General features: G+C 38.6%; 1 protein-coding gene across 8 annotated transcripts in view; it reads left to right on the forward strand.

Moving 5' to 3' along the window:
- Window positions 1-26,193, forward strand: part of GRIP1 (glutamate receptor interacting protein 1) — a 328,959-nt gene that overhangs the window by 228,088 nt on the left and 74,678 nt on the right. For all 8 annotated transcript variants that reach the window (XM_056341971.1, XM_056341974.1, XM_056341975.1 and 5 more), the window contains exons 3-7: window positions 18,318-18,453; window positions 19,406-19,551; window positions 23,021-23,104; window positions 23,975-24,050; window positions 25,416-25,561. In XM_056341971.1, coding sequence (XP_056197946.1) covers window positions 18,318-18,453; window positions 19,406-19,551; window positions 23,021-23,104; window positions 23,975-24,050; window positions 25,416-25,561 — 588 coding nt within the window. The remainder of the gene's footprint in view (window positions 1-18,317; window positions 18,454-19,405; window positions 19,552-23,020; window positions 23,105-23,974; window positions 24,051-25,415; window positions 25,562-26,193) is intronic.

Here is a 26,193-nt window from a genome sequence, read left to right on the forward strand (position 1 = left end):
CAGAGCTACATGTCTTTTCCTTTGCATCAACATTGGAAATTCCTGAATTTGCTCTCACATATTTAGTACTGAAAGAAGTAAGATTTCTTCCTTGTCCTCCCTCCCTTGAACCAAAATAACTTTGTTGGAATAATTTCATATATATCATTCGTGTAAACATGGTTCATACACAGATAAACCCAAAAGAAACGTGGCTTTCCTCAAAAATGGAAAAAAAGCCCACTGAGTTCTTACCTAAACAAGATCACTAATTATGTATTTATACATTTTCTGTATGGGTCTGTTACATGCTAGTGCTTTTTTATATTGGAAAGGATTAGAATAAGGAACAATCTAATTCCATGCCTTTCACCGTGAATGAGGAAGAAAATGCATTAAATGCAATACTGTACTTAAGGAGCATGCACTTTTTCAAATATCCAACTGATACGAGGTCTGAAAAGTTAAATATCTTTAAACTATTTTCATTTCTATATAAAAGTTGATTATGGGCACAGCAAATAGCAGGATTTGTTGCTGAAGGTATCAAACACCTTCTTTTATGGGTATTTTGATTTAGTCTAATATAATTTAACCTTTTTTTTCCTTCCTCTTTAGTCCTTCAAAACTTCAGTCCTTCAAAATAAAATGTAATATATTATTCCAGCTGAAGTTTTTCCCTAGCATATGAGGAGGGAGAAACTGGGAAAAGCCAAACAAAGATGATCAAGACTAGGCTTGAAAGTGAGGTGTGGAGGCATAGTCACGGAAAGAGAAGCTGGACAAGGGTGGTTGAGTGTGGAAAGAGGAAGGAAAGCCATGTGCTCATTGAGGGTCATGGCAAGAGGTGACAAGCACAGGGAGATCTCTAACTCTGTGACTGTGCAACTGATCACAGTCCGTTCCTGACTCTATCCAGAGATTATTGGGATTGACTCATCAACCCCAATAATCTCAGATGTCCACAAGAAGTTGTAAAACTCTTCTCTCGTGAAACCTTACTTTGACTGTCCATTGGGAGTAGAACAGCCCATTACAGCTACCAGAGGTGTTTTGTTGTTTTAGGTAACTGAGAAGATAAAGCTTGATATTGACCCCTTGAAAACCACTACATTTCCACAGGATAGCACAGCTGGGGGCATCTTCAGAAAAAAGGATATTACATGAGAAAGAGATCCATGAGGAATGCTCAGGTTCCCCAGTCTGTTCAGAAGTGAGGAAATGTATTTTAAAAAATTCAGACAATATCTTCTTCTCTTGGATGAAAATCTATTTAGACATTCCTATCTCTAGTATTATCAGTCCAGTATTGGGGCAAAAATGTGTATTCAACAGAAAAAGTGATATCTGCTTTATTCAATCGAGACAATCCTCCTGGATGCAGTATCACTAGAGAGGAAGACTAAGCAGCATACTCACAAATGCAGACTGAATCAGTGGATTCAAAAGGAACTGAAGAAATTAATTGGCAAGAGATTAATATGTAAATATTATAAAGATTGAGGCGTGATGAACCCTCTAATGTGACGGTACTGGATGCTGGGGAACTGTGGCAGGACTGAACTGGACAAAGTAGGCAGGCTGTCATTCTTTCCCTAAACAGGACCTCATTTTCTTGTTTTCCAAGATGGAGCAGAACTGCATAAGGCTGTTATTCTGACCTAGCAGAGCATTGCTGTCTTTCAAAAATCTGATGTCCCACAATGCTGTATGCAGACACCTGTGGCTGGCAAAAGAAATTCTTTTTTTCTTACAGTTATAGATAATTAACTTGATTTTTTTAATGATATTCCTAATGTATTTTCCTAATACCTCTTTAAATGAGTTAATGCATGCTTTCCATCCATATTTTTGAATCTCCCATTCAGTTTCTGCAGTAATTATTAATTCAGAGCATCAAGATAGCAAGGAACTGATACATCATCTACCAAGGTAACAACTCTTGTCACACCAAAATATGCTATCCCAGATCAGGATAGTGGCTCGACCTCTTCTTTTCAACTGTGGGTCAATGCTGCTAGTTCTCAATGTAAACCTTGACTTTTACATCAAAATGTAATATTTTTTTTGTTTTGTTACAAAACTATTTATCTATTTTGCCAATATGAAGTGGTTTTAAGTGTTTCATGGGTAGAGAAGGGGTTGTTTCTTTAATTCTTTGTTCTGTAGCATTTTCATGCTTTCTATTCACTTCTTAGAATGAAAAGAGGAAAAGAGATTTTGGTGCTTGTGTATCTTCATCATCACATCCTTGGTGTGTGGGGCAGACGGAGATACAAAACTGTGCCTTATAGTGTAGCGTGAAAGAGTTAGACATGTCTGTTTTGTGTAGGAGCTGTAAGACCACAAGTTAATTACAGCGTCATTATGAACTAGCTGTTGTTTCCTTTCTTTTTAAAATTGCAGTGGTAAGAACAAAGAGCTTGTCCTTTCAGGTTTTGCTGTATTTATTGTGAATTTACACAGAGTTCATGTGCCAGTAGAGGCGTTGGTGACCATCTGAACTAAACATGCAACTTCCCAGAATTTATTTATATCTCGACTTATATTTGAATTATATTTTAGAAGAACATTCAGTCTACTTAAGGTCGCTAGTGATACAAAACCCATCGCAGCCTTTTGCGATCAATTAGCCTCACTGCTTTTGTTTCTGGCTTGAGTATGCTAGCTTCAGCTTCACCTAATTTGTGATAAGAGTTGTGTTTCATCAAAATTCACTTCATCCTTTATAGGCACTTCATTATGAAATCACCATTTAATCTTCCCTTTGTTAAAGTAAACAAATTGTGCTTCAGGGGTCTTCTGTTCCCAGGCATGTTTATTTAACTATTCCAAAAGCTCTTTCTGACTCTTCTGCCCTCTCTTTGGTTACTAATGATCTTGTTGAATCCTATCACAAGAAGGTGATAAAGCATCCAAGTGACGGTTACTACTTCACTAAATACTGCTAAGTACTGCTCTGTAGAACTGTCTTGTTTATATATTAATGGTTTGCATTAATTATTCTGGCCAGTGAGAGTTTTGATCGCTTGTCAGGGTTCCTAAATTCTTTATGTCTACATTAATTTCATAATTAATTTACTGGGCACTTGTTGACTTTTTTAATATATAGGTGCGCACATCCATTTGTATCTCTTACATTAATACAGTGAGAGGCTTTATTAACTTTGTAGGTGATGAGCTTAGTAGAATACAGATGCTTGGGTTTTTTATTTACTGCCCTTGTCCAAACTGCAGATACTGTTCTCGCTTTGTATCTGTATGGTTTTGGGGATCTACTAAAGTATGAATAAATACATAAAGAAGACTCCAGTATTTCTCACTTATTAACAAAATGAAAACAGTACAGAAAGCAAAACAAAAAGTATTTTAATAGGAGAAAATAGCAACAAGACCAAAATCAGGAGATTTAAGTCTTCTTATTCACAGAAAACATTGGTGGAAGGGCACTGTGATTACCAGTCCAAGCAGGAACAAGTGCCAGTCTTCAGTGCTAATTGATTTTATCAGTGAAGCAAAGTGAGCCTGGCTTAATAGTTAACTGTGAGACAAGATCCTGCCAAGACCTTCTTCCCATATTAGATGACATTGTGACCCTGAATACTTGTCAGATAAATGATATAGAAAATGAGCATTGACCTTTGAGGTAGTAAAAACCCAGTGTCATGGAAAAATGAGAGACACATGCTGCACCTGAATTTTGGATGTCACTGATAAACCATGAGTGATCATACCTGGTAACACAGTGTGAATATTGATCCCTGAAATATTACTTATGTAAGCAAATGGGAGAAGTAAAAATTGATAGGGGTTGTATAGGGAAGTCTTTCTATTAGACCAAGATGGCAACAAAATAGACCACGTATAGCAAGAATAACTAATGCTGCAGTACAATTGAAATTAATAGTATTTTCTAAATAACTTGCATGGAACATATTCCATGGAACATATAGGGGTAAAAACAGGTGCTCTTCCAAAAAGTTTTCAGGTTAAGTTCTGGCTAAAAGATATGCCATTAGTTCTGGAATTGAAAATTTAGCAAGCATATTTGTAAATCACTACAAACTTGTAGCTACAAAACCAGATGCCTTGTAAGGCATTTCTGCAGTTTTACGATAAGGATGGTACCTAACTCCAATGAGACCGTTAACATCAGAGAGCCTTATTCCTTAGCTACTAACAAAAGGTAATGGTGCAATAGAGAGCATATAGTGGATAAGAACATAATAAAAATCATGGAGTTCCATTTACTTAATCCTACACTACAGAAAATAATAGACAAGCTGTTTAAGTCAGCCAGTCTAGCTTAAGTGCTAGCCAGCTAGGGTGTATAGATGGATGTGATTCTAATGTATGGTAAGATGTGCTTTTCTTGCTCTTGAGTTAAGGGTGTTGGGAGTCTCAGTGTGGTTATATTTTAGTCTCAGTTTTCTCAGTGTACAGAGTTGGAGTAGAGTCTAGAACATTTTATGTACTGATCCGGCGCACATTTTAATATACGCACTACTCTATAAAGATATCATTGACTAGTAGTCAATACATGGGGATCAGAAGATACCAAGGCATCATCTTGTATTTTTCTTATGCATGTATGATTTAAAATTAAACATTATAAACTCAAAACTATACCAAATATTCTTACCAGGTGGTAGCAGTTAACATTAGGCTGTTCTATCTTCATCATAAGCTCTGGATCTTCACTCAGGAAAAATTTAATGAATGCAGACCTGTTAAGGCCTGAAGATAAGCTGCTCTAGTGTTTGCTAAACCAAGAAGGAAAAGAAAATCCAGAGCAAAGACTCTTATTACAGGCATTCTGTAAGATGTATAAACTATGTGTTTCCTGGGAAATATTCCTGGTGAGGCTGTGTTGGTTGAAAGTATGAATTTTGCAGTATTTCTAAATAAGTAAAGCTTTATTATGGGCTTTGTGCCCATCATAGGGTGAGCAAAATGACAACAGCACAGAAGTGCTGTCTCCTTTTGCTTGACAAATTGTTCCAAATTTTTTTGGCTGCTTTTTTCCCCCATTATGACTTCATCTCTGCTGGGAGGGTTTGACATTATAACCACACTTACATAGTCATGTTGGGAACATTTATTTAATGTAAATCTGCCCTTAGTAGAAAAGGATTTTGTAGGTAGAACCTGCAAGACATTTATGCAGAGTGAGCTTAGAAGAAAAATCCGTGCAATGGTTGACCATGTTTTACAAATGCTGAGAAAAAATTAGGGCAAAAGTGTTTATTGGTTAGTTTTTTTCAGACGTAAATCACCTTTCCCATCTATTTTCAGTCAAGAAAATCTCGGAGGAGGTGACTTTCAGAATAGGCTGAATTCTGGGTATTAAGATAGATCCTGTCTAGAAACATGTACTGTTAGTGATTCTTCCACATTCTCCAGTTCAGATAAATAGCTCTGCGTATTAGGTACCATCAGCAGCCTCTCCTGCTCTCCTTAGGAAATCCCAAATTGTGCCTATAGATTGTGCTAATCTTTCTGGCCATTTTAATGAACTGTTGCATACTTACAAGTAAAAACAGATCCTATCATGCCGGATGTTCTTTGCTGGTGTAAATCTTAGCTCTGTAAGGTACCTTCAGACTGGTATGATGCACTCCCATTAACAGTGCTGAGGTAAGTGATGTTATAAAAATGGCAGAAATGCTAAACATGGCTGCATGTTTGACCTAATGATATCCTTTATATGTATGCCTAAATTATAGAATAGGCTGTAAGTTAGAAAAAAACAAAGCTGTTAAGTCTGAGTATCTTGATAGAAGTTAAGGACTGGAGTGACATCCTGAAAAATTTCAGAAACTAGAGCTGCAAAATTTGATACTGTAATTAGATCTCTGGTTGGTTTATTTGCCAGGAACTAATGGGTTAAAAGAAAGCAAATTTAATAGTTTGTTGTTACTGTCGAAGTGTTATCCTGCCACAGAAAAACCAAGGTGGGGCATTAGTTCTTTACATTTCTAAAGAACTAGTCATGGTGCTTTTTTGCATTAAAGTGGCTGAAATGGGAGTTAAGGAATCCATCTAGTTCAGGTTGCTGCATTTGATACCGTACTTGGGATAGCAAAGCAGCGTATGACTTAAGCCATTGTGATTGCTTTAGTCACGAGTGAGCCTCACAATTTTTCAAAGCAATTTAGCAGTGTAGTAATACAAAGAAAAAGGAAGATTTGAGCACTGTTCTTTTCAGGTGAAATGAATGGCAATTGCCGGATGCTCAGTGCCTGATCTTGATGGAAATTTCCCGGGGATGCAGACCTCAGCTGAAAAGCATCAATTTATTAAACCTGGCTTAGTTCATAAATCCATTGATGAAGGGTAACTGAACTGCTCATGAACTACTCTGGTGTGGGGACCCCAGCCTTTCCAGGCTTCTGGGCATGCAGCATGGCATACAGATAGGAGCAGCCCAGGTAAGCAGCAGTGAACTAAAAAGATACAGGTCACAGGGCGCAGAAGTTTATTTAATTTCAAAAACACCACATGTTGGTATATCTGGAGAAGAAAAAGTTTCAGAATGTACTTGTGTGTGTAACTTTCAGAAGTTTTATGCCAAACTGGAACCATATCAAATGTGAAACTACACTTTTCCTTTAGTTTTTCCTCTAGTTCTGGTTAGCAAATTTTACTGTAAATGATAACAGAGTATCTTTGTGCTGAGGCCTCTGTATTAAGAGAGAGGCCTGGTAGGTTCCTTAGGTGATTTTGTAAACTTAAAAATCTTTAGGATATAAGTATCTTCTTACAAAAACCTGACAGTATGTCCTTTAACAGCAGAGGAGGAAAGAAACAGGGACAGTCACATCTTCCGAGTTGTTTGCTTGGAGTCAGCAAACTGAAGAAGTGCTCACAGACAGGCAGTTTCCTTTTTCAGAACAGCCTTCATTAAATGACAGCTCTTTTTCACAGACAATCTTACTTTAAAATAGGTGCATATTTTCAACAGGTATGCTTTGAGTTGTGTTAGCAGTTTCCTGTTTGCATCAATGTTGAGATTCTGTACGTTGCATTTTGCTTGAAATTAAAAATGTCATTGAAGCCTCCAGGTAGTACTATTTAGCTGAATCTTTATCTGTTACAGTCTATTTGAAGATTTTAGCTATTTCTTCAATTCATAGAGGCACTTGCCAGTCTGTCTGCATCTTAACATTTTGGTCACTGGAAGGAGAGAAAGACATTGCAAGACACAGTGAACAAGATGTGTGTTGGAAGTAGATGTGAACCAGAATACACAGCTAGCATGTCTTAATATTTTTGGAGAGGCAGGTAGGTGTAATTGTCTTTATTTTCACCTGAAGTTTCTGGAGGGTAAGATGAAATCTTGAAAGAAAAGTCAAAAAACTTTCCTATGAAACATGCATCACATTTTGGAGTTTGACGGAGCAAAGTCTTTTGATATCCTGCAGCATACAATAATAAGACTGCTCCAGGATAATACAAGCCTCTTACATTGATGCTACGTTCAGATTTTTGCAAAGTCCTGCACACAGCTTCCTGAAGTGACTTGAAGATGTAGAATGTTCCTATTGTCTCACAGGTAATGCACGCAATATTACTAGGTGCAGAGGTGATGCTATTTCGGTTTCTGTGCTAATTCTGTGGCATATGCTGGCAGTTTAGATGACAGAAGAAATTACATCAGTACATTCTTGAAGCTCTGCATTTTACTGTTCCTCTGCAGTGATTTCGTCAGCAAGCTTGACTGTGTAATAAGTTAGTTCATGCAAATAAAGGCATCTGTCTTCATTCCTCTTCACCATTAGTTCATTATGCATACATTAAACCTTCGGGAGTAAGTATAGAGATTGATTAGAGACTTACAGAGCTCAGGTTAGGAGCCAAGAAATGCCTGAATTATTCCTTGACTTCTTTTCCTTTCTTTTTCCTGTTGGCAAACTTCGTTTACAGGGATAGTAAATCTTTGTGGATTATAAATGCTTATTGATAGCTAAAGTCATCAATATTCCTGTATTTTGGCAAATTTTAATATAAACCCGAAGTTTATTTTGTAGTTCTTTAACCCTGCTTTTCCTTTGGCTTTAACTATATTTCTTTCTTCATCCTGAATGTTGAGTAAGTTAATGGTCTTTTTGTCACAGGCATTTTTCTTCTACTGTAAACATCTATAAAAAAATTCAGTGTGTCCTATTTGTCAGGTGGTGCATATAAAATTCCCCTCTAAGCCATCTTTCTAACTTAAGTTTTGTATCAGACTAAAGTATGGAAAAAGAACGAGTCACTTTTTTTTAAACACCCATAGCTATGCATTCTGTCACTGCTGTCTTCCAAAAGTGGGCATTTCTGGGTTGTGGTTTTCCACAAAGGCAGAGAGTAAACAAACCATAAAGGTGTCTGATGACTGAGCACAAAGGACAAAAGGTGAAATCTGTAGGAACTATCCATTCCCATTTTCCTTTTCTCTCATTCATTCTCAATTTTTTTCATATTTTCTCATTTTTCTAAGGATTTTCTAATCTTTCACAGAGACTTTGATAAACCCTTTTGTTATGCCAAATCTCCGTCAGTACTACCAAGCAGAACAATAGGGTGTGCATTTCATTCAACTTTGCATGTTCTACAGAGAGGTATATGACCCCTAAAAGCTTAAAGTATCTGCTCCTTAATCCAAATACTAGGAAAAGTTCTACAGGCCCATTCCTCCAAATTTCAGTTGTCATAATATATATTTGAAAATTCACCATCCGTTATTTGAATGCCAGCACAGTAGTTTATCTAAGAAGGAGCGACACAGTTACTTCCACCTTTTCTGATCCTTACTGCTTCGGTTTTGCCATGACACTAGTGATCCTCAGCTCCATGTCATAAAAAGGAAAAGTGATGTTTTGTACTAACTAAAATGTTAAATTATATAGCAACTGTAGACCATGACAGGCAATTGAAAGTATGTTTAGTAAAAATAAATGACAGTGCAAATGGAGAAATGGGATCTAACAGCACTATTGCTAAATCTTACCCGCTGGCCGCAGGATGTTGAAACATTGGAAGAAACTGCAAAACATGTCTTAAATGGCAAAAACCTAAGCAATTCAGGCAGTGTTTAATCTAAAATAGAAAGAAGATTAAGAGGTGATTTGATTAGAGGTTACAGCTCTGTATCTGCAGGGAAATTGTGAGTGTGATCGTGGTAGTATAATGAGATCTTCATCTTGAAGGCTTGTCTACTCCCAATTCAGAAAGAAATTACCTCTGCACATAGCAGATTTTCCATCACATGATGCTTTCAAAACCCTGTTGCATGTCTTTCTGAAAGGTAATCTGTAGCTGCAGATATCGCTATATCATGTTTCTCTGCTTGTATCACTGAGGAGATCAGGGAGAGAATTGTTCTCAGTGGTTCCTTCCTGCCTTGAAATGCACAAATGCAGTCAATCTTGTAATCAATCCTGTCTGATCCATTTTGGTAACTAAAAAGCTGAGAAACTGGAACAGTCAGGCTGCACTTCTGTGCATAGTGTTACCTTAGTACAAATAAACACTAATTAGCAAGAGTTCTCTTGGTGCTAATTTCTCGATAAAGGAAATGGAGAGGAAGTTGGAAGTGAATCCATCAGAATTATGGGAAGAAGTTTTATAAATCAAAATACCACATCAGTGTCAAAGCTCTGTGCTGTTCTGCACAGCAGAATTTCCACTAGCAATGGTGGAGGGTTACTGAAGCTTTCATCCAAGTCAAACAGAAATCTAGAGAACACTGATGATGTTGTGGAGCTCTGTCCTTTCTTCATCAATAGTGTTTAACAGAGACATACAGAGGTGTTCAGGGTAGCACTGCTGATGCACAAGCCATTCTTGAGTTTAAGACTTGGTTGCTTACAGCAGGAAGTGGAATTTTTTTAAGTGGATGCTTGTTTCATGTGGGAGATAGGAATTTGAGATAACTATGGGTGAAGCTTTAGCTCAAAAGTACCTTCTACTACCCATTCCCCACCCAAGAAAAAAATGACATTGTGTGGGAGTAAAGAGGTTTCAGCTCTGGAAAGCCCTGTTGAAGAGGTTGTGAAGGCTGAGACCATGGAGTCATTCATCATCATGCTTGTTTTGCCCTACCCTCCCGTGTCCTTTCTTCAGAAAGCTCCACCTTGACAGTGCGGTGAGCTGCTTTGGGCTCCACTCATGGTCGGGAATTCGACTGCCACCACAGATAATGTGGAAGCAGAAAAAATTACTGAAACCCAGCAAGTGCCTCAAGGTGGAACGGATCCTTATCTGAAGATAAGGAAGTTGATCATTGCAAATCTTCAGGCATCCAGGTAGTGATCAACAGATAGTGTAGGCACTCTCCCAAAGAAAACTGTCAATGAAAACACTAGAACTTTGCAGCTAGCTCAAGGAATAAATGTGCTTTAACTGAACTACATCATTGAGCAAGTTTGTAGTTCACACTGCATCTTTTTTCCAACCCCGTTGCAAGGTGGCATGTCAGGGATAAAAACATCTTTTTTGTAGGTAATAATGCAAAAAAAAGAAAAAGTTTTGTTGTTGTGGTTCCACTGAACCTGCATCTTCTTACACTAATATATTAAAGTATTCATATTTACTAAAGCTAAATATTGTAACATTCTATAATTTTATTAATAATTTTTCCTCTAATTTAATTTTTCTGCCAAAATTTGCTCATGGATCATGAACAGTAATTCTATTATTTTTGACACTTACACTTGAAACATATCTTACTTTCTAAATCCATTTTAATTAAAATATGTTGATTGTTCTTCAATATACTTAGAAGAATTCAAGCTTGTAATTTGATTCTTTACCTATAATAGGGGATTATAAAACCTGTATGTTTTAAATTCCTTCTGTGCAGATGTTCTGCATTGTATTACATTCCACCTTTATGGACATCCAGACAAATTAAGAAAAAAGGAAACACATGAGCAAAAAATTAAAGAAAGATACATTAAAAATAAAAAAAACGTCCAAAAGGCGTGGCAGTTTTAAACATTTTCTCAGTGGCTGTGATTTTGCCCTTCCCCACCACTGGTCTCTCCCACACAGTCCAAAACTAGATGGGATGAAAAAAAAATTGTTTTTACATATCTCCTTACTAGTTGCATTCATTTTATTCCTCTGTAAGCTTTGTTACTAGCCATCTCAAGAAAATGTAGAGAGGGAAGGGCTAGTTGTTGTTCTGACTGTTTGTGGCCTGATACATTTTCTGTCCTTGATGTAGGCTGAAAAACGAACTACAGAGAGAAAAATTCAGAAGTGGTCACTGACAAAGATTCCTAGTAGCCCCCAGTTCTTAGAAGAATCAGATGACGTCATCTGTATTGAGATGACTCAAGTTGATCTCTTTGAATGTGCAGTATCTGTCAGAGTAACATCATGAATAATTTTAGGCTGCTAGTGCTTGGAATGTTTGGGAATATTTTGAGTATCAACATGTATTCTTGATTTGTGGTTTTCTGGCATTATTGTGCAACTCAGTTGTGAACAAAAGCAAACTAAAAAAAACCAAAAACAAACAAACAAGTAAATAAATAAATAAAAAACAACCTTGAAAACTGTATTTTGTTGTGCAGTTTTTGCAAGCAGGACTATCCAGAGGACCAAAAAGGCTGTTGTTCCCTCACCAGCGCTTGTCTTGCTTGGAGAAGCTGCTAGCCACGTGGCCATTCAGCTCCCACCTTAGCCTGCATATCTGCTGCAGTTAGCCTGGAGAAACCTCTCTGCTTCTTACAGAGCTGCTTCCATGGACCGCTTTTCCCTCTAAGTTCAGAGCAGCCTTTTTTGCATCCTCATAAGACACCATCCTTGTAAGTTTGCTGTACAGCGATCATTCTTACCATTGCTCTATGAGGCTGCTTCTCTGGGAGAACTGATTTACACCACGCCGTGCCATTTTCTCATTTTCTGGCAAAAATTTTCTACCACTCCTGTCTACAAAGGGTGGGTTCAGACACAAGCTGGATGTCGGATCTTGAACACATGCCATTGGTAGCATGGCTGTGCTGCTGACGGAGAAGCACTGGGGCAGCTTGTTATAACTGCCCTGTAGGCTGTGGGATGGAAATGTTAAGCCTGTGGAAGGTAATAATGGTTTAACTCTGGACACTGTAAAAAATGAAGTACAGTTCTCCAGCAGCTGATTGTAAGTTTATCCTCTATCACACTCACAGAGAGCAGTTGTTTTTGTAGAAAAGGTCTTATTCCTATGGTCCTACTAACAATTTCACTCCTGAAATGTAATTACTGAAGTTACTGTGGTGTGTGTAGGTAACTGTGTTGTATATCAGGTGTTTCATCCAATATTCTTCTGCTAAGAAATTGATGAGGTTCTTGTCATTAAGAATGAAGAGGCATTTTTTGTCTGTTGCTGCCTTTCAGTTGTTGGTTATTTGATTTCAGGTTTGGGATATTTATATTAATTTCTAATCCTTTAGTTATAAACAGTTTCAAATGTGATGCTAGTGCTTGATGTTAAATTGAAGACAATGACTACTGTATGCCTCAGATTTGGTTTAGAGAGAGCTGGCTGTCAGGATATTCCTTTCTGTGCCTTAGAATATGAAAAAAGTACCCAAAACCAAATAGTGCAAGAACTAAGCTCATTTTAGGTGAGAAACCAGTGAACACAGATGTGAACTGTGCTGCCGTGTCCTGCAGACCTGGTGTTTTCAGAGAGTTATGTGATCACATCCTGTATATCACAACCTGTGGCTGATCATAAAATATCATTATTTGCTTTTCTATGTTATGCCTAGGCCAGGCAACAGACAGATTTTTTCCAGTTTATAAGTACTAGTGGAAGATACTTGTTTTTTAGATAATATTTCTGCAGTGGCAAAATCATCTTTTAGATGCTCTTGTAGCTGGGGGGAAAAAAAAAAAAAGGAAAAAAAAAAAGATTGTGTAATGCCCTGTACACAACCAAAATAGCTGTTGGTAAAAAACAAGTCTGTTGTTGGCAGCTTTGCAAGTGCCTGAGCCTTGCCCATCTCCCTTGCTTTCACTGAAGATGGTACATTTCACCTGTACAAAGTTACCAGAGTCACATTAGCCCAGCTGCCAGCCCAAGGCGGCTTGCGTTGGTGACGTTTTACATTTACAGTCCTGGTGGTATCTGCAGCATGTTGTGCTTTGTAGATGTGCTTTGATGCACCTCATACCAATCTGTCTTCTGCTGTGGGTTGCTGGGTTCTGAACTAGGACTGGTTTGAGGATTGTTGCTCCACAGGCTGGAGGAGAGGCACAGAGTAGGTTATGGTCAGCTTCATGTTTTCAGATTCTCTTCACCTATGTTGTTTTCTTTGCCTGTTTTTAATAAAAATCTAGGTGTTTTAGGGGCTAGTGACAGCTAGTCAGGAAAAGGGCAACAAGGAATGTAGCATTCATCATCTCTGGGCATCCCTCTTGTCACACTTGGAGATATACACCTACCCGCAGGTCTTGGAACACTGAGTAGATGTGATGTCCTCAGTATAACAAACTGCTATCTGTTTCCTAAGAATTGACTTCATCTTTATGTGATTTTTTATTAAGCTGTGAGATGCCTACTGGGATGTAAAGCAAAATGTTTCCTCTGCAGAATTTCTGCTGACATACAAGGAAAATCCATACAAGGACAGCATTGACTGTATTTTCAACAGACTTCCCAGTTACTTACTTATTGATTATGTGTGTCTTTTGGTAGGAAATTATCAATAACAGCAAGTTTGGTTTTTTTTACTTTCAGGTTAAGTTCCATTTATGCCCTGTCCCTGCTGCACTGAGCAAACTCATTCACTAGGTGGAGGATACAAGCACTTGAACTGATCTTACAGATTTTAGGCATTTTCTTGGATTTTAAAATGAATTTTTCACAGAAGGGACAGAAAAGACACTCAGTATCTGGAATGGGGGCAAATCTTTTTCAGTTTTACTTTAATATGTAATTTAAGATATAAAATTATAGGAATAGAGAAAATAGGTGATGAAACTTCGGAAGAGTTCTCTCAGCTTTCAAATGTTGTTCTGTGAAAAAATCTCTTCTGTAGTTTAATTTTCTTTTTGAGGAAGTAAATATATTCCAAGTTCAGAAATCTCATGAGTCAATTTATTTTCCGTGCTTTTTATTCATTAAAGCATGTTATTTACATACATCAAAAGGTAGGCAATTACAAAAAGTCAGATCATGTATAAAATTCTAGAAGCTTTACCATGATGCTATTTTCCTTGAAGAAGAATTAATTTGACATGGTGTTTCTTGCGTTTTACATATCTACAAGTTGTTCCATTTATTCATCATCTTACAGTAAGATTTACCCAGTCTTGTATTTGAGTACCTGCTTATCCTCAAAGTTTTCTTGTGCTATGTTGAGTATCCCTGTGCTCTACTGGGTTGCAGGGCAGATCATAGTTTTGTTAACACCAGCTGAACCTGCTGCAAGTCAGGCACACACAGTTATGGTATTGCAGCAACAAACCTAAGAGAAGCATCCAGACCAGGAATATAGAAAACAATAGCAGCATAGCGTTTTCTTTAGGGTTCTGCTGCTGTGTATGCTGCACCTTACAGGGCTGGAGATCTAAATGAAGCTCTTTGGAGCAGAACCTCTTTTCCATCTTACGTCTGCATGTGTGTACAAGTCTCCGTGTGTGCACTCCCTTTGCTGAGCCCATCCCCAGTACTCGGCAGGATTCCTGAGCCCCATACTGCAGGGAAGTAGATGCCAGCAAAGCTGTAGGGCAACTGGTGCAGCGCAGACAGGCGTGTGCCCAGGATTGCCCCTGCCGCAGCAGGAAGGGATGGAAGCCCCAGGGCAGTCCCAAAACCCTCCCCAGGCTGAGGGAAGGCAGGACCCAATGGGAGCCATGTTTTGTCGAGTGCTGCCTGAGTTGTTAATGGTAGGAGGGGAAGAAGTTCACCAGTGCATTTCTCCAGCTGAAATGTAAAATGGTATTGATTTGGGCTTTTTATACACTTGGAACCATCTTCACACAGTTTCATTTTAGAATAATTCATTTGCTTTATATCACAGAGCTGTACTGCAGGAGTGGTGTTCTGGTATTTGATACTTCATAAACGGTTATGGAGTAAGAAGATGTTTCTTAAGCTCATGTTCTGTATTCAGTTTACCACTAAGGAAAAGACTTGTAAATTCAATTCCTGTTTTACTCATAAATTACAAGAAATCTGGAAGTAACTTCTTTGCCTTCCCTTCTGATGCTGGCTATGCTAATGTTATTAGCAATGTGGGAGTACATGTGGGAAAGAACAGACCTCAGAGACTTCTAACTAATTAGGAGTTTGCTGGTTGGCATAAGTAATGAATTATGAGTGAGGTAATACATGTATTAGTTTGATTTTTAACTCACGAAGAGTAACAGCATTTTGTTTACTAGAGAATAGAGGCTGACCTTGTGTTAGTTGGGGAATAACGTGTACAGATGCAGTTGCTTGTTGGATTGGAAATGAAGTCCCGGGGTTGTTCTGATATTGGGTATTTTGATTACTTCCGTGGGATTAGTCTGTAATAAATAATGTCAAAGCAATGCAGATGAGTAAACATGTAATGTACAGCATTATAAAAACAGTAATTGTGCCATTTAAGAAAGCAAAGATGAAAAACAGAGAGAGCGGGGTATCAAATGGGGCTAGATCAGAGCACTTCCAGGGATAGCAGTCTCTTAAAAGCAAAACCAGCTTAGGTAGTTTAATTTCTTCCTGCTGTATTTATGTACGAAAGCTACGAAATCTTTCAGAGGGGCAAATGTAATGAAGCTATTGCGTACTTCTAGATGACGTTATCTATCGTTAGCCATGAGCATTTCACAGCACCACTTCCTTACAGTGTTGGCGCGTCTCTCCCTCCTGCCTATGAAGAAAGAGGTTTAGAGATCCCTGTTCTGTTGGCAGAGGTATACAGAAACTTGTCAGAATAGATGGTGAGAAGGAACAAGCCTGGTCATTATTTTCCGTGCCAGTAGTTGCAGGGAACTGTATAATCATTAGCTAGCTTAAAACACTGCATGGATCATCTGTTCCAGATGTCACTTCAGGCAGCAGAGTGTTTCCCAGCATTGGATTGCAAACGCAGAACCTATGTAAAAGATCAAAACACACGGCAGTATTATGCTATGGCAAAAGATTAGGTGTGCGCAGTGCATTGTTGATGTCCTGTATACATGTTCTAACAAACTACTTGTTTAAAAAAAAAAAAAAAAGTGAAATGGTCCTGAGAACCAGATTGTACTACTGAGAAGTACCAAGGAGGGATTCAGTTTGGGAGGTGGGGGAGAGAGGGGAATTTTCCTTTTGGCTTCAGATCTCACAATTGAGTAAACCCTGAATAAAAAAGGGTGACACACTGGCAAAGTATACCTGAGGTTGCATCATGGGTGCAAATGTACAGTATTTTTGGTTGCAGTAAGTACCATGACTAACACTTGTAATCATTATGAATACTTGCAGGTTTTTATAAAACCGAAAGCAGCATTTTGGTCCATAGTGTCTTCTACAGCTATGCAACATGTCTACATGCTCAGATGCAGGTAATCACATCTGTTCTTTCTGAGCTGTCAAAAAGGCCAGATGTGAGCAAATGTTTTGGAAGCTCAGTAGCTTTCAAAAAAGCTCAAAGGATGGTGTGGTGTCAGCCAAGTTGAGAATGCACCAGGTAGCCATGCTACTGTCTGCTTCTAACAACTCATGCTGCTGACTCAATACACTGCAGAATTTTGTCTTAGTAGAAGCTTTATAAACATAGGAGAATTCTTGCCCAAGCACTGAAGTCATGCTGTATAATAGTAAAAAGTGACTAACTGAAATGAGCTCATCATTATCTAGAACGGAAAGTAGAGCCTGTCAGCCACCAAGAAAGGAGCAGGAACATTGCATGTCATTTATCTATATGCTACATCTGCAACAAATTTAGCAGTTTACTAGAAGTACTAGCAAGGCTTACAGGATATTCCACCAGGGCTGGAGGCTCTTCTGAATGCTCTCCTGTGCCCGCCACAATTACCTCTGTATTGCTCAGGTTTGGCAATTCTTGTTCAGGGCAGCTGTTCTTCATCTTGAGGTGAAGTTGTATTAGGTCTTCTTCTCAGTCATATGGAAAGTATTGACGGAGCCTCGTTGCTGTTTATATAGTGCTTATTCTAGACCTTACTGGTGAACATATGAATATATACAAGGAACTTGCCTGGGTTTTGGGTGGCTTTTCATCTTTAAATTTCATGCTGCCACAGCAAGATTGCTAGTGCAGTGCAGACATACTGTTTGTTTACAGTGTGTATATGATGTTCGTATCTGACCGGTTCACCTGAAAGCTGCATATTGATGCTGAAAAGGACCAGAGAGATGGATGATCCTTCCACGATTTCATCATTTTCTAGGTTGATCTTTAGGACTTCATGCATTTTTTCCAGAATACCTGGGCAGCTGGTGATTTTAATAGGTTTTCTCTGACTGGAAACACTGGACAGGAGGTATGATTGCCTCGTGGCTTTCCAAACAGTTGCAGCCCTGCTGGAACTGTGAATATGTAGATTGCCTGTCCATCCATGTGCAATAAGGACATCTCTTTTTGAGAGCTCGAGGCTTTCTGTTGCAGGTGACCTGCCTTTGTTGAGGTCTGTAGGATTAGCTTGGCATTCTCCAAGAATGTTAAATGGGCAAACTGCAGAAAAGGGTGTCCCAGGCACCATGTGAGGGAAATTTTTTATACACTTATGACTATGAAAGCCCTTCATTTACTTTATACGTCTTCTGCAGAGATTTCAGAGAGTTACAGCGGAGATATATTTGTGTAAGAATAAGGAATAACACTTTTAAGATCTGATGTATTTATCTCCATATGCATTTTTGTTATGTTTGATTGTTTTGATTAACACTCACATCTAATAGTGGCCTCAAAGTGAGTCTGAACCTAAACTTTTCTAGTGCTGTTATATCATTGTGTCTTTTATCCTTCTGTTTAGTTAATCAGCTGAAGTACTTTTGTACAGCTTTATAAAACACAGAGGTCAGAGGGAGAAAGCAGAAAATGAGGAAAGATAGCTTTTTTAAAAATGTGAAACAACTACCTTTAGTTGTAAGTGTTGCCAGAATTTGTATTTATTGGCTCTGTATAGTATACTAGCCCATTAGTGTAGTTTTTAATAACCTTTTACAGAACATATGTCTCAGATTTATCTATATGCTGAGCCTTGCGGTCAGAACTTGTGAATTGTAACACAAGAACCTCCAGATGTACACGTTATTTCTTATTAACATACATAACGATTTTCTTGGGAAGTAAATGACATTTTAGAAAGGCAACATCTGTGTTATCACTTAAATTTTAATAATGCCAATAATTTTCTTTCAACAGAGGAATTCAAGGGCTCAACAATAGTTGAATTAATGAAAAAAGAAGGCACCACCCTAGGGCTTACAGTGTCAGGTGGAATCGACAAGGATGGGAAACCAAGAGTATCTAACCTTCGTCAAGGAGGAATCGCTGCTAGGTAACCACATCTCAAGGCTCAAAATGCATTATAAGATGTGATTGCTTCAGAAATATGTACCACATCAGAAAGGTCACTAACAAATATGTGACTAGATGCATCTATAATGGCAGCCCATCAGACCGGAGAAGCTCAGAGATAAACGGCAACAGCTGGTCGCCCTCTTCCCTCAAGGCTACTTTAACAAAAACTAGAAATACCGATGAGATATTTGAAAGTAGTCAAAGGACTAATTAAGTTTCTTCTAAATTATATAAATTTTATTTCCCTGTATTTTTGTCCTTGAACAAAAACTTGAGAGAACAAGCATAAAATACTGAGGGGAAAAAATAAAATGGAAGAACTAACCGTAGTACGACCACAATTTTAATATTTTTTTAAAAAAACCCTGTTCATCAGCTGTTTTTAAGATTAAAAAGAAGGTTAAGTCATAGTCTTGCTTGCTACTACAGTGGAAACAAAAAACCTGGTATTTGTGAGTGAAACAATTAAAAAGACAAAGGTTAAGCTAAATCATTCCAAGTAACTGAGCAAAACATATGCATCTGGGCTGTGGCTTATCTCCTGTAGCTGTGCTGTTAGCTGTGAAGGCAGATGTTGTCCGAAAAAGTAGTTTTGGATGCTTCCCAAAGAGAGAGAGAGAAAGATGGGGACATGAAGATGATGATTTCATGGATCCTGTGCCCAAACTAGTCAAATCATCCAACTCCTTTATTGTACAGCTGGTTTTGTACATTAGAAATTAATAATGCAACAATGTTGTTCTTTTAATATTTAACAGGCTAGACTAGATTAAGATCTTAAAATGGCACTTTCTGTTTGAAAGATCAACTTGGTTTAGTCTAGATGAATGGAAAAAAGTATTCCTTACTGTCAGTAAAGAGTAATTTAAAGGATTTAGTTTGGTTCAACAGATCTGTCTTTAAGAAAAGCAATATGTACTTTTTCCTAGGAGTGACCAGCTGGACGTAGGGGACTACATCAAATCTGTGAATGGAATCAACCTGACCAAATTTCGCCATGATGAGATCATCAGCTTGCTCAAGAATGTTGGCGAGAGGGTTGTTTTAGAAGTGGAGTATGAGCTGCCTCCAGTCTGTAAGTAACAGCAGAGCAAACTGAAACCTACGCAGAATAGCAGATGTTGTTAGCAATGAGATGGACATGGTTGTTCATCTTCATTTTTGGTAGTGGTTGTTTTCCTAAAATTTTCTCCTCTGTCTTAGCACAGAGCATGGAAACAGTGCAAAAGTACTGGCAGTAGAGGGGGATGCTCTCAGAGATGCTCGGGTGTTTTAGGAGCATAAATCCCACCAACGGCAGAGCAGAGTTGTCAGCCTCCACTTTTTTGTTGTTGTGGTTCATTTGTTTACAGTTTTGAATACTGGGAATTAGTTTAGGTAGATTCTGGGGCAAGAGAATCCTTCATGTCACAGTAAGATCTTCCGAGATGAGACTGATGAATATCTGTGAATTCTGCCTCTGCCTTTTCCTTCCTTCTCTCTACTTGCAGCACCTTCCCAGATAAGCAACATACTTTGGGACTTTTCCAGTCTTTTCTGATGTCCCTTTTAGGCAGCTTTTCATTTCTAGAGCAGAAGACCTAGTGGGGTAGGCCACGGGGATGCATAAACCTGCATGAATTGTGTGACTGAAAAACAGGGCTTCTCGCTGGGCAGATTGTCTTCAAAACACAGATTTATGCTGACACCAAAGTCACAGAGGGGTAATGGATGTTTTCCTTGCCTCTCCTTTGCTCTTTTTTTTTTTTTGCTTATATCTGTGACTGTGTGTAGGAGAAAATCCGTGGGAATCGAGGCTATCAGGTATGAAGTGAAAGTTAGAGAAACAGTGAGTTGGAAACCTGGGACCTAAAGTGAAGGAGTGAGTGGCAGGTGGCTGGCTGGCACCAAGGGGGCTGCACCAATTGCACTTTTGAAAGAGTGTCGGCTCCTTCATGCTGCTCACTGGAAGGGTGAAGGTGTGGTTTGCTGGTGTTTGGCCAGAAAAATCTGCAGAGCCAACTAGGAGGCACTTGTCTCCTTACATAAAGGCTTTCCTCATAACAGAAGCCAAAAAATCTATCACTTTCTTTGGTGCTCAGAAGTGAATGAGCTCCCCACTGCTTCCTAGCAGCTGGAGGGTTAGCCTAATTACATACTTGGTTGTTTTTATGATCTCCTGACAACCATCTTAATATGTTTTGAATGTTCTCTGTTGATTAGTGTTCACTTGTGGTAAGGGAACTTCATGTTAAAAAACGCAATATTTGAGTTAAGGAAGTCAGATGAGCTCAGAATTATTTTGCTGGAGATGTAATTGTTTTATGAGCATTATTTGTTTTGCACTTATTCAAGCAGGATTCCTTCCTTTTCACCTGCTTTTGGCATATGTGCCGCTCTTGCTCACTGAAACAGGATTTTGACATGCTAAATTACAGTAGCAATTGTAACTTCCCTTCAGTCCTTGGAATTTCTGACCTCTTCATACAAGCATAGCTAAAAAAGTTGGAGATAAGCAGTCTAGTTGTTCTCATTAACTTCCAGTGAACAAGCTAGACACAGTGCCGTCATTGCACGCACAAGTCTAGCAGCAGGTCATGTGGTGCAGTTCTGGCACCTCCTTCCCTGCCCCATACATAATGAAATCCTACCATTGTTCTCATGGTTGCCCCCTCAGAGAGAGGACTATCATGGTTTCAGAGTGGGGAAGTGTCAGTACCTTAATAATGATGGATTAAATCTGGCTGAGCACTAGTAATCCCACTCTCCCTAGTGCTTCCTTCACTGTCTGGCAGCGTTCGCAGCAGGAGCGCTATTTTCAGCACAAGCCACTCAGTGTTTTAAGCCGGAATGTGAGCCATGCCTGCCTGGCATCTGCCTTTTGTTGTTGCCAAAGGTCAAGGGCTCCTTTCCCCTTGCAGGCCAGGGCTGGGGTGGAGGGACAACCACCTGGACGGTTGCTGCCCAAGCAGAAGGATGCTGCATGCCCTTCCTCCCTGCTGAACTATGGGTTTCACCTGTCCCCGGTGGAGGTCACAGACCACACCATGCGGGTTAGCAAGCGTAGAGTCGCCTTGAGCTACATGCAGGGCCACCTCCTGTTGATAGGATGAAGGCAGGAGTTGCCTTCTGCTCCCTGTAATTCGGTCCTTTTTGGTCAGCACAGAGTTTCTAGCTGAAAAGGAGGCAACTGCATGGGCTTCAGTAGCACAGCCCTGATCTTCAAGCTGCAGCAGGAATTACTGCAATACAGAGCATGCCCTGGAGGTCCATCTTTCACCCGTTTTCCTGAGGAAGTGAGATTTATGTGATTTCACACGTGTGTTCTTCTGGTTCCCTGCAGTAACTTTTTTAATGGAGATTGAAAGATTCCAAAAACAAGTACATTACGGTACATTTTGTGGAAACAGACACTTGAGTGAGTCTCCAAGTAGAGGAGTCCTCAAAGAGAGAGGCATGCAGCACTGAGGGGCACCACATCTTACTGAGGCTTTCCAGGTCTGGCAGCACCCACCCCTGCAGCTGTGTAGCCTGTGGTGTCCATTCCCCCCTCAGGGTATCCTAACAGGGGATGGGGAAACTGCTTATTGCAGGCAGGAGCATTAAAGGGCATAAGTTTTCATTAGTTCTGCTGCTCACAGAACGTTTATTTCATAGAGGTGGGGGGGGGCTGTTTAATCTTTATATGTCTTGTGCTGTTTGCAGTTTCTTACTGGAAGCTGAGAAGTGTGCATGCATGTGATTTTGCCCAGTGTCCTTTTCCCTTTGGAAAAGGGAGTTCTTATACCCTGCCAAGTTTTTCCTATAAAAGCTAATAGTAAACCAGTCAACGGTCTCGTAACAGCAGTGGTTTCAAATTCTGTAAATGGATTATCACACCCAAAAGCATTGGTCTGTGCATTAGGCTTCTCACCTCCTCACCCAGCTGTGCACCACTGCTGTAGCGTTTACACAGAGAATACCAACTCAACTATGACGAAGTCAGAGTTTTTTTACTCCCTTACCAATGGTGAGGGAGCATGTTAAGTTTTGAAAGAGGAAAAACAACAAATCCTTATGATACAAAATACGTTTTTCGTCTTAATCTAGTAATATGAGAATAGAGGTACACTTTAAAAATCTCAACTGTCTTGACTTCAAGCAATACAAGTAAATATTTTCATGGCTGAGCAGCAAATTCCATAGGTAGCTTTAAGAATATCATTTGTAATTTTTGTGTCTCACTGTGTCATTCCATCTTTTCTAGCTCTCTAACTATAAGAAAAGCAAAATTATGCCATGACTTAAACAGTAAGGCTTAAATTCCTCACCTGTTACATGCAACTGTGGCTCTTCTTCCAAACCGTTGGCAATCTGCAAAATATCTGGCCCAAAGTCCTCTCAAAAAGAGGATGAGTAGTGTTTAATTACAGGCCTTTAATCTAGCTGTTCAGTAGTGGACTCTTCCCAATTGTATGATCAGAAACACAACAGCTAGCTTAAATTGGAAAAGGTGCAAATCTGTGTGTATCTTCATCATAATATTTTGGAATATTTTTCTTTTTTTTGTGTTTTTTTTCTTTTAGCTGTACAAGGATCAGGTCTCATCTTTAGAACTGTGGAAGTTACTTTACATAAAGAGGGGAACACTTTTGGATTTGTAATAAGAGGTGAGTTATTAAATTTGAACTGTCTGTATTTCTAAATCAGCAAAAAAAGTGATAAATTTTTATGGCATAAGAAATCATTTCAAGATTATGTCTCACACTTTATAAAAATCTTTGTGATTTATGTATTACTTTTTCCATACATTCATGTACTGCATTTATGAACTGCTCTAATTTTTGTTTATGGAAGAACGTTAATTAATCAACTATGCCAAGAACATAACAAACTTCATTTCACATAAGACCAGACTCTGCTACCACTGAAATCAGCAGGAAGATTGTAGTTCTTAAAAAAGATTCACATATAGTATTTGTATAAACTGGGTATGAAATGTAATCAATCATGCTGATAGTCTGAATTGTACGACAAAAATATTGTCACTGACTTAGAGAACAGAAGAAAACAGACAACTGTTAAATAATATACCCCAATGACAAATTATTAGTTTCTTCAGGGAACACTTTTTTTCTTTTTTTTTTTTTTTTAATGCAATATATAAATTCCTTAGTGGCCAGTCATTATTTTGAGTATACATGAAGTATGGATGTTTTTTTCTCTGTGCAGCAAACATTGCAGAACAGTAAGTTTTCACACTGAGATCAGATTTGCAGAGCAGAGGTTCTGAAAAAAGAATATACATTTATTAAGAATCACTCCGTAGAAGTACTTTATAAAGAATCGTCTATACCATACAGTAGGTCTATTTTATTTAAGATAAAATTCAGAGGAGGTTCATATTAATGGCTTGGCCATTTTTTGATCTTTTTAGCCCATGTCTAAATGTGTATGCTGTAAGATACACATTAGACTTGCCTTTTGTCTTCAAAAAGCATAAAATGAAGGTGTGCTTTTTCTCACTTTTCCCTTTCTAGGTGGAGCACACGATGACAGAAATAAATCTCGTCCTGTTGTAATAACATGTGTTAGACCTGGAGGGCCTGCTGACAGGTACAATTCATCTTTCTCTGAAGTGCATGTGAAAGACAAATGGAGAAAGGTGAATTATTTGGGACAGAAGTTAGGATTTGGGATGAAAGAGAGATGCTCAAACCTGTTCCTTTGAAATTCATAGTTTATGCTTTTAATTGTAATAACAGTAGTAGGCAACCACAGAGGCTCAGCGTGTCATAGTGTGTGTGAATTTTAATTCAGTATGTTGCATGTTTCAAGACTATCCCTTTAAACATTTTCAAAAATCAACCTCAATTAGAACAAATTCCTGCAATAGGTCAGAACACCTTTTTTTGCAGCCTTCAGACAACTGGTGTAGCTCTTCAATTATACTTTTTGTACTCTAAACCCACAATCATTTTCTTTTGCACTTCAGAAAAATACTGTCATGTGTTTGGGTGTTGTTGCATTATTCTTTTGAGACATTTGTATAGATCTGTGTGTGAGTTCACATGTAACTTCACCTGGACAACTTCTGAGTGCAGGTTTATGTTTTGGCCCAATGAACATGTTTGTATGTAATACCATCTTGTATCTATACAAAAGAAAGAATATTCACTTTATTTATATTTATGAGTTATATTTTCAAAAATGTCATTTTTGTCCTTAAACCATTAAAGAAACTTAAAGGGCAATTTCTTTAAAGCAACATGATTTTCTGTAGCCTATATTGACATTTTTGACCTTGGCAACATTAATTGAAAAGCAAATGTTTCAAGAGAGCATTTGTCTTCTGTCTCTTTCTTCCCATCCCCATCCCCCTTGCTTCCTTGTTTTTATCCCTGGTTCTTGAGCTGACGATGATAGTACTTCATTTTCTATTATAATTCCATATGCATTATGAGATACACGTGGGAGACGGTGTGCATTTATAGCCAAATTATTTTTAGGTAGGAGGAAAACAACAATTGAATTGCCCAAGTAAGGGGTATTTTTTAAGAAAAACAGTGAATGGATATTCGTATTTTTCAATCTGTTTCTGCATGCACGTGTTTGCACCTCGTATTTTTAAGAAAATGTCGAGGGAGGAGGTGTTTATGTATGTATGAAAGAGAAGTTGTGTGGACGAGGCAGAAAGAAAGCATATGTTGAAGCAGAAGCTATACTTAGTTGCAATTTAACATGACTTGATTATTTAGCTATGTGTTAAGCCGCTTTCCAGTCACTGACTTTCCAATTAAAGCAATTTCCTTTCCACTGCGCCCTCTGAACGTTCTCGCTGTCAAAGTAAATGTTAAGTGTTAAGGCAAGAGGGATGGGTGTCAGAGAAGGTGCAAGAGAATTGCTTTGCATAAAGATAGTATTCTCTCCAAATCAATTTATCTTATATTAATAAAGATCATTCCTTTAATCTTCCTTCAGAGAGGGCACAATCAAACCTGGAGACAGGCTGCTGAGTGTGGATGGGATCAGACTGCTGGGAACGACACATGCTGAAGCCATGAGTATTCTCAAACAGTGTGGACAGGAGGCGACTCTGCTGGTCGAATACGACGTCTCAGTGATGGGTAGGTTGAGGAGTGGGGCTTTAGTTCTGGGAACCATCTGTGATGTTTTGCTGCCTGTTTTTGATGAGCTATTTTAGAAGTGATTGTGACCTGTTACGCTTCTAGTAGCACCGCTATTCCCTTCCGCACCGTATCATTAATCTTGGGTTCATAAGGAGGTGAGCAGTATTTTACTCTAATTTAGCATTCCGACATTTCATGGTTTGTAGAGTGAAACAAGAGTGTGGATTCTAGCAAAGTAACTTTTCCAGTGACTAGTTTATAATAAAGGTTAATGAAGTGTAAGCATTTCTGTCACATGAAAGAGGGCTTTACTTGCTCTAACAAGAATTCTTTTGCCTTTTACCAATGCTTCTAGATGACCAAGACATTATTAAAAAGTCACAAAACTGCCACGTAGAAAAGAACAGGGAAGAGAAGATTTCTTAAGAAGTGCAGAGGTGGCAAATCATGGCTTGAAAAATGAGCTTACACTTTATACAAACTTTGATTGAATTCACTGAAGATATGGGAGGTTTTTTGGAAAGTCAAGGAGAGCAGATGATTTTTCACAAAAGATTTGGGACTGAGTTATTTCCATTTGCTTTGAAAGTTGTCATATTGCCTCCATTTTTGCGAGACACAGAAAATTC

The sequence above is a fragment of the Falco biarmicus genome, chromosome 5, assembly GCF_023638135.1.
Source record: "Falco biarmicus isolate bFalBia1 chromosome 5, bFalBia1.pri, whole genome shotgun sequence".
In the NCBI taxonomy this organism is placed as follows: Eukaryota; Metazoa; Chordata; class Aves; order Falconiformes; family Falconidae; genus Falco; species Falco biarmicus.